Consider the following 9,179-nt stretch of genomic DNA (forward strand, 5'->3'; position numbering starts at 1 on the left):
AAAAGCATGCAGTTACTGTTTTACTTTTTGTAATCTAAACTTTTCATTTAAGCAAAACATATTCAGAGCAGGACTATTTATTTTATTCTTTTTATTTAGTTTATTCTGTTTTCCTGCTCTTTGAAACACTGCAGGTGCATGAAGATGTTCTGTTGTTATTGTATTCACGTTAAAATAAATCAGTATTTTAAAATGCAATATTTAATGTGTCAGACATAAAATAGACACATACATTTATTTTTATTTAGTAATAATTTAATATTAAGCTGACCAGTTTAAAATTAATATTCGGTTAGCGAGCGGCAGTTATCTGTTGGCAAAATTAACCGAAATGAGCATCCCTAGTACATACCCATGTTTTCCAATGAAGAACCCTCTAGCTCTTTAGTATAAGCAAAGGGATTTCATTTGGTAATTTTTTTTTTTGGGTCACACTTTTTTTTAATGGTTTGTTTGTTAAATTTAAGTTACATTGCATCCAACTAATTACCATAAGATTATACAGTAAGTAGACTGTTAGGTTGGGGTTAGTGTTGACATGTACAAAGTTTCTTATAGTTAGTTAAATGTCTGTTAAAGGAGCAGGAGACAGTCTACTAATACTTAAATGGACCATCAAAATAAAGTGTTACTGTAGCAGATGTCATGTGTGTTTAAGATCTTATGCCAGTTCACCTAGGAACTAATTAAGGCGGAGCTAATTTCAGGGGGAACTATAAAAATGATGCACCACTGTGAGTAGAGAGACCAATGCATTCACTTCCAAGCATTCAACAAGCTAAGGAATGCTTATGCTTTTCTTGAGTTTCTCCCTTCCGTAACCAGCCAATGAGGTATGTTTGTTTTGTATGATTTGTTGGTTTTGTTTGATTTGAAGTGTGGTGTTGTTGTTGCTGTTTGTTTGGTGTGTGCATTTAACTGTTTGTTTATGAGCGGTGCTATTTATAAAGTTAAATTGTATTAGTTAAGATTATGTGATCCAGTGTTATGTGTGACCATAATGTGGTGATTTGGATTCATTTGATATGGAAATGCACTGTTGTAATTCATTGTTGTATGTTTTTTAGTTCTTACGTCTGGTACACCCCTGATGTCTTGTGGTTTGCTCTATGTTGAGAACTGAAGACTTGCTATGAAAATAAACCAGTCAGTAGAAATCATAGACTCTTGCTCGTTTGTTGCTGGAGGGAGCTACAGTAAGAACTCAAGGCTCATTGCGAGTATGAAAGAAGAAGCAGGACAATTTAACCAATGAACTCAGTCAAGTGTTCTGTTGTGCAAAGCAACGAAGTGAAATTATACATGGTTCAGCAATATCAGAAGGAAAGGACATTGCCGGTGTAATATGGAGACGCAAGCATAACTTGAAGAGCAGCACAAGTCAAGACCAGCAGTAAGAGTGGTGCAGTTAAGTGTGATTAAAGGTACCTAACTGTGGTTAATGACTGCAAAGACTTTAAGTATTGTTTAATATTGTCATGTTCCTTTCAAAATGTTGGTGGTTTATTATTGACTTGTATGTAAATTAAGTACTGTTTAACTGCCTGTTTCTATTGCTGTGAAATAAGGGTAAATTTCACTTTCAGTGTTTAATCAAATTAAGGCATGATTTATGGTCTTAACTTTAAATTAAGGAATAAATAATAAAGAAAAGGATTTTAGAAGTGAAAAAGGAGAAGTTTGAACAATGTCAGATTTAGGTGAGCGGCCCATGGATGATAGAGTGAATCAGCAACTTGCAACTCAGCCCTCAGTGAGAAGTAAGGTGGCAACGGAAACTTCTGATGCTGTGGAGACTGAGCTACGAAGAGGAAAGAGGACTCGTAAGCTGACTGAAAAGGGTCAGAAGTTGCAAGAAGAGAAGTTGGAAAGGTATGAACAGAGATTCAAGGTCAGTTATGATAAATGGAAATCTCTTGTCAAAGAAGTAAAGTGGTTATTATCTGAGTCTTCTTCAATTGAATCATTACAAGATGTTATGGCAAGAATGACAAAGGCTTCTGCAGTTGTAGGCACTGGGTATGAAGATCTACGCCATTTGAGTATTTCTGACCATGATACACGCCGCCGAGTAGACCATTGTGAAGCAGTCACAAAGAAAATGGAGGTTTTGGTGAAGCATTATTTCGAAGGGAATAAGGAAATGGAGTCTGGATGGAGTGACATTGAGTTATCTGAAGAGGTCAGTGTCGGCACAAGGATTTCTAGAACATCTACATCGTCTCAAAGTAAGTCAAGATCTTCTAAGTTTTCAAGTTTATCTGCTGCCAAAAAACAAGAAGCTGCTGCTGAGGTTGCTGCTAATGAAGCCACTTTAGAAGTCTTAAAGGAACAGGATCGTCAGTTTAAGGAACTTCAGAAGCTTGAAGCTGAAGATAAGAAGCGTATAGCTGAACAAGAAGCTGATGATTTGAAGCGCCGTGAAGAAGAGGCTAAGGTGAAAGCTCAGCACGAGGTGGAAAATGCAGCTAGACGTAAGTTATTAGAAGATAAACGCCGCGAACTGGAACGTTTGGAGACAGTTAAGAAGTTAAATGCAGCTAAAGCACGTATGCAGATATATGAACAGAGTGAAGTTTCAGAAGATGATGAACTTTTGAGTGACTTGTCTCATGACTGTGAATTTAAAGAAATCCATGTGGATAAAAGACACCACAGACCTGATAATTTGTCAACAAAAAATGTCACTTTACAGCCAACAGTGACAACTCCACAAATAGATAATACTTCTCTTGTCAAGGCTTTGACTGAATCTATGAGTGTCAATCGACTTCCTGTGCCAGAACCAATGGTTTTTAATGGGGATCCACTTAAGTTCAATGATTGGAAAACGTCCTTTCAAATGTTAATAGAGAAGAAATCCATTCCTGCAGTGGAGAAGATTTTCTATCTACGGAGGTATGTAGGAGATTCTGTCAAAAAGGCTCTTGAAGGCCATTTTCTTCTTGGAACAGATTCGGCTTATTGTTCAGCTTGGAAGATTTTGGAAGAAAGATATGGAAATCCATTTCTTATAGCCAAATCATTTCGAGAGAAGCTTTATGCTTGGCCAAAGATTGGTCCCAAGGAAAGTTTGGAACTACAAGAGTTTGTAGATTTCCTTCGTAGTTGTGAGGCTGCCATTCCTCAAATTAAAGAACTTGAAGTGTTAAATGATTGTAATGAGAACCAAAAAATTCTTGCCAAGCTGCCTGATTGGTTAACTTCAAGATGGAATAGAGAGGTGATGGAAACTGAAGAAAATACTAAAACCTTTCCAAGTTTCAGCCAATTTGTTAAGTTCCTCACAAAGGAAGCCAAGATTGTGTGCAATCCTATAACATCACTTTATGCTCTGAAATCAAGCGATAAAGAAGGAACAAGGACGTTGAAAACTCGAAGCTCTGTGGGAAAGGTGTTGGCGACTAATTCTGGTGGAGACAACCTCGTCTTGGTGAGTTGTGTTTTTTGTCAAAAAAATGATCATAGTCTTCATAAATGTCATAAGTTCATGGAGAAGACAGTTGTTGAACGACACAAGTTTGTCTATAAGAAGATGTTATGCTTTGGATGTTTGAAGCCTGGACATCAATCAAGGATTTGTCAAAACAGAAGTGTCTGTGACATTTGTGCAAAAAACCATCCTACCTGTCTTCATGAAGATCGTTCAAGGAGTGTTGGAAATCATGGGGTGACTGAAAGCTTTAAGAAGAGTACAGATCCTTATCAGCATAGACACACAAGAGTTCTAAATGAGGCAACTTCGAACCAGGTAATGCAAGAAATTAATAATACCTGCACTTCTTCTATTATACCTGTATGGGTGTCTACAACATCTGAACCAGAAAAAGAGGTTCTAGTATATGCTCTCCTTGATACACAAAGTGATACAACCTTTATTCTTGAAGAGACTACACATGCATTGAATGTTAAGAAGGAAGCAGTTCAATTGAAACTTGCAACTATGGCTTCAAAGATTACAGTCGTTCCTTGTTTTAAAATGAAGGGTCTTCAAGTTAGAGGGTTTTATTCGAAAACTAGGATTCCTCTGCCAACAACCTATTCAAGAGAGTTTGTTCCTGCCAGCAAAGATCACATTCCTACACCACAAACAGCAAGAGTATGGCCTCATCTTGAACATATTGCAGATGTCCTTGCTCCTCGACAAGGTTGTGATGTTGGCTTATTAATTGGATACAACTGTCCACAGGCTCTTCTTCCACGAGAGGTGGTGGCTGGTGAAGGAAATCAACCTTTTGCACAGAGGACCGATTTGGGATGGAGTGTAATTGGTCATGGTAATCCATGTGTTGACTCTGGCGATATTTATGGAACAAGTCATCAGATTATTGTGAGGCAAGTAATGCCAAGTATACCTGCTTCTGTCAATCTCAAAACGAAGGTGCACTATGTCTGTCGAACACAAATCAAAGAAGTGGTTTCTCCAATAGATGTCATCAGGGTGTTTGAATCTGATTTTTGTGAGCAAGAATCTGAGGATTGCTGTATGTCTCAAGAGGATCTTCGATTCCTAGGGAAAATGAAAGCAGGTACATCATTAAATAAGGCTGGACATTATGAGATGCCACTACCATTTAAAGGTGACAGGCCTAACTTGCCAAACAATAAAGTCTGTGCAGTATATCGTCTCAAATGTTTGGCAAGAAGATTTAAGAAGGATATGCAGTATTACAGTGATTATACTGCTTTCATGAATGAAATCATTGCCTGTGGAGATGCTGAGAAGGTTCCACCTGAAGAAGCTGAGAAATGTTCAGCATGGTACATTCCTCATCATGGAGTGTATCATCCAAAAAAGCCTGGAAAAATTAGAGTTGTTTTTGATTGTTCTGCAAGGTTTCAAGGAACTTCTTTAAATGACCATCTTTTGACAGGCCCAGAGCTGACAAATACTCTAGTGGGTGTCTTGTGTCGTTTCAGGAAAAATCCAGTTGCCATTATGTGTGACATAGAACGCATGTTTCATCAGTTTCATGTCAAAGCAGAGGACCGAGATTATCTTCGATTCTTATGGTGGGACAACGGCAATTTGGAAGCTCAACCCTCAGTGTATAAAATGAAAGTTCATTTATTTGGTGCAGCTTCTTCCCCAGGTTGTGCAAATTATGGTCTTAAACATCTTGCTGCTGAAGGAAAAGGAATGTTCACTGAAGATGTTATTAGGTTCATCCAAAGGAACTTTTACGTTGATGATGGATTAGTAAGTGTTCCAACTGAAGCTGAAGCAATTGCCCTTGTGACTGAAGCTAAGAAACTCTGTAGCACTGGGAAACTTCGACTTCACAAGTTCATTTCCAACAGTAAGAATGTTATCGCTTCAATTCCTCAAGAGGATCTTGCTAAAGGAGTAAAGGATTTGGATCTGGATCTGGGTGAGATGTATGTGGAGAGAGCACTTGGTGTTCAATGGTCAATTGCATCTGATGAATTCCAGTTTAGAGTCATTGTAAAGGAACATCCATTTACTCGCAGAGGAGTGTTGTCAACGATAGCATCTGTGTTTGATCCACTTGGATTTATGGCACCATTCATTTTGGTGGGCAAGAAGATCCTACAACAGCTGTGCTACAACAAGGCTAGTTGGGACGATTCATTGCCTGAAGACTTGCAATCTCGATGGGAACGTTGGCTTTTAGATCTGCCAAATTTAGCTGATGTGAAGATCCCACGATGTTATGTTCCACAGATAAGTAACGAAGCCATTCGTTTTGAACTCCATCATTTCTCTGATGCTAGCATCTCAGGATATGGGGAATGCTCCTATCTTCGAACAGTCAGTGCATCAGGTGAGGTTCATTGCTCTTTCGTCATGGGAAAGTCACGAGTTGCACCAACAAAAATAACTACTATTCCAAGACTAGAACTTTCAGCTGCAGTGGTCGCTGTACGGGTCAGTGATATGCTGAAGAAAGAATTGGACATTAAGGATTTACAGGAATGTTTCTGGATTGATTCTAAGGTAGTTCTGGGATACATCAACAATGATGCTAGGAGATTCCAAGTTTTTGTAGCTAATCGTGTTCAACGTATCAAGTTGAGTACTGAATCGAATCAATGGAAATATGTAGGCACTGAAGACAATCCTGCAGATTCTGCTTCTAGAGGTTTGATGGTTGAACAACTAGTGGCGTCAAGTTGGCTCAAGGGACCAAAATTCTTGTGGCAGAAAGATCTTCCCAGTGATGAAGTTAAGGTGGGAGATGTGATCACAAGTAATGATCCAGAGCTTCGAAAGGTTCAAGTTTTCAATATCCAAGCAAATAAAGAAAAATCATTGTTAGAACGTCTTCTCAAATTCTCGGACTGGGCAAGGATGGTGAAGGCCATTGCCAGACTTAAACGGTATGTAAGAGAAGCTAAAGGTTTTGAATCCAAAGCTTTTGAACCTACTACTTTGGAGCAAAGGAAAGATGCTGAGCTCTTTATCATTCGGTTAGTTCAAGAAGCAACCTTTTCCCATGAAATGACGAGTCTCAAGAAACAACTAGCATTTACATCTGATGCTCAAACCAAAAGCCAGTTGTACAAGTTAAGTCCTTTCCTGGATAATCAAGGCATACTGCGAGTTGGAGGTCGCTTGGCAAATGCAACTCTTCATTTAGACGTAAAATATCCTGCCATTCTTCCAAGGAAAAATCATTTCTCAGCATTACTAATCAAACATTATCACGAACGAGTACAACATCAAGGGCGAGGAATGACCGTGAATGAACTTCGGTCCAATGGTATATGGATTCTTGGATGCAGTAGTGCTGTTTCTTCTCACATATACAAATGCCTGAAATGTAGGAAATTTAGAAGGTGTGTAGAAGAACAGAAAATGGCTGATCTTCCTGAAGATCGTGTGCAGCCAACTCCACCTTTTCTATTGTGTGGAATGGATTGTTTTGGACCTTTTTATGTTACCGATGGTAGAAGGCAACTCAAACGCTATGGGTTATTGTTGACTTGTATGTGTTCCAGAGCCATACACATTGAAATGCTTGATGCTCTGTCTACTGATGCATTTATTAATGCTCTCCGCTCCTTTATAGCCATTCGTGGAACAGTTCGCCAAATTCGATGTGATCAGGGTACGAACTTTGTGGGGGCAAGCAGAGAATTTATGAGCACATTGAAAACAATGGATCAAGGGCAGATAAAGAAACTTGGCTGCGAGTTGATCATGAACATTCCATCAGCAAGTCATATGGGAGGTGTCTGGGAAAGACAGATCCGTACCGTAAGAAATGTTTTGACTTCTGTTCTTGACCAATGTCCTGGGGCACTTGACAGTACTTCCCTGCGAACTCTGTTGTATGAGGTTATGGCTATTGTGAATAGCAGGCCTTTGACTGTTGAGCATTTGAATGACCCTCTAGGTCCAGAACCTCTTACCCCAAATCACATCTTGACAATGAAGTCTATGATTGTGGAACCACCACCTGGAGAGTTTGTCAAAGAAGATCTTTATCTCCGTAAACGATGGCGCAAAGTGCAGTATTTAGTCAACAACTTCTGGTCGCGCTGGAGAAAAGAGTACCTTTTAAATCTTCAGCAAAGACAGAAATGGAATAAGAATCGCAGGAATGTTAAAGTGAATGACATAGTAATCCTTAAAGATGATGTTTCACCACGTAACAAGTGGAAATTGGCAAAGGTGGTAGACGTGTACCAAGGAAAGGATGGCAAAGTGAGACAAGTCAAGTTGTTAATGAGTGACTCTTCGCTTGATGGAAAGGGTAAGCGATTGTCTAAACCAAGTTACCTTGAGCGTCCAATACAGAAGGTAGTCATTCTTCTTGAAGCTGATTGAAGACTGCTTGATTTCACACTATCACTCCATGGGTTGCATTATTTTTCATAATTGTGTTTAAGTGTGATTTATAAAACAGGAAAAAATCACAAGTGATTTGGTGGGAGTGTAGCAGATGTCATGTGTGTTTAAGATCTTATGCCAGTTCACCTAGGAACTAATTAAGGCGGAGCTAATTTCAGGGGGAACTATAAAAATGATGCACCACTGTGAGTAGAGAGACCAATGCATTCACTTCCAAGCATTCAACAAGCTAAGGAATGCTTATGCTTTTCTTGAGTTTCTCCCTTCCGTAACCAGCCAATGAGGTATGTTTGTTTTGTATGATTTGTTGGTTTTGTTTGATTTGAAGTGTGGTGTTGTTGTTGCTGTTTGTTTGGTGTGTGCATTTAACTGTTTGTTTATGAGCGGTGCTATTTATAAAGTTAAATTGTATTAGTTAAGATTATGTGATCCAGTGTTATGTGTGACCATAATGTGGTGATTTGGATTCATTTGATATGGAAATGCACTGTTGTAATTCATTGTTGTATGTTTTTTAGTTCTTACGTCTGGTACACCCCTGATGTCTTGTGGTTTGCTCTATGTTGAGAACTGAAGACTTGCTATGAAAATAAACCAGTCAGTAGAAATCATAGACTCTTGCTCGTTTGTTGCTGGAGGGAGCTACAGTAAGAACTCAAGGCTCATTGCGAGTATGAAAGAAGAAGCAGGACAATTTAACCAATGAACTCAGTCAAGTGTTCTGTTGTGCAAAGCAACGAAGTGAAATTATACATGGTTCAGCAATATCAGAAGGAAAGGACATTGCCGGTGTAATATGGAGACGCAAGCATAACTTGAAGAGCAGCACAAGTCAAGACCAGCAGTAAGAGTGGTGCAGTTAAGTGTGATTAAAGGTACCTAACTGTGGTTAATGACTGCAAAGACTTTAAGTATTGTTTAATATTGTCATGTTCCTTTCAAAATGTTGGTGGTTTATTATTGACTTGTATGTAAATTAAGTACTGTTTAACTGCCTGTTTCTATTGCTGTGAAATAAGGGTAAATTTCACTTTCAGTGTTTAATCAAATTAAGGCATGATTTATGGTCTTAACTTTAAATTAAGGAATAAATAATAAAGAAAAGGATTTTAGAAGTGAAAAAGGAGAAGTTTGAACAATGTCAGATTTAGGTGAGCGGCCCATGGATGATAGAGTGAATCAGCAACTTGCAACTCAGCCCTCAGTGAGAAGTAAGGTGGCAACGGAAACTTCTGATGCTGTGGAGACTGAGCTACGAAGAGGAAAGAGGACTCGTAAGCTGACTGAAAAGGGTCAGAAGTTGCAAGAAGAGAAGTTGGAAAGGTATGAACAGAGATTCAAGGTCAGTTATGATAAATGG

The 9,179-nt window shown here is 38.8% G+C and overlaps 1 protein-coding gene across 3 annotated transcripts; it reads left to right on the top strand.

Annotated features, from left to right (window-relative positions):
* Positions 1–752: 752 nt before the first annotated feature.
* On the top strand, positions 753–8,427 carry LOC147843890 (uncharacterized). Of its 3 annotated transcripts, XM_087253288.1 has the most exons (4): positions 753–833; positions 1,068–1,424; positions 1,695–1,872; positions 2,007–8,427. In XM_087253288.1, the coding sequence occupies exon 4, from the start codon at positions 2,102–2,104 to the stop codon at positions 7,793–7,795; it is 5,694 nt and encodes a 1,897-aa protein (XP_087109414.1). In that variant the 5' UTR covers positions 753–833; positions 1,068–1,424; positions 1,695–1,872; positions 2,007–2,101; the 3' UTR covers positions 7,796–8,427. The 3 variants fall into 3 exon arrangements, with proteins under 3 accessions (XP_087109414.1, XP_087109413.1, XP_087109412.1); XM_087253287.1 differs by having other exon boundaries at positions 1,068–1,872; XM_087253286.1 differs by having other exon boundaries at positions 1,068–8,427.
* The last annotated feature ends 752 nt before the right edge of the window (positions 8,428–9,179 follow it).

This window comes from Danio rerio, chromosome 5, assembly GCF_052040795.2.
Source record: "Danio rerio strain M-AB ecotype USA chromosome 5, GRCz13ab, whole genome shotgun sequence".
In the NCBI taxonomy this organism is placed as follows: Eukaryota; Metazoa; Chordata; class Actinopteri; order Cypriniformes; family Danionidae; genus Danio; species Danio rerio.

Coding starts and splice junctions, on each gene's coding strand:
- LOC147843890 (XM_087253286.1), top strand. CDS start 1,688: ATGTCAGATTTAGGTGAGCGGCCCATGGATGATAGAGTGAATCAGCAA.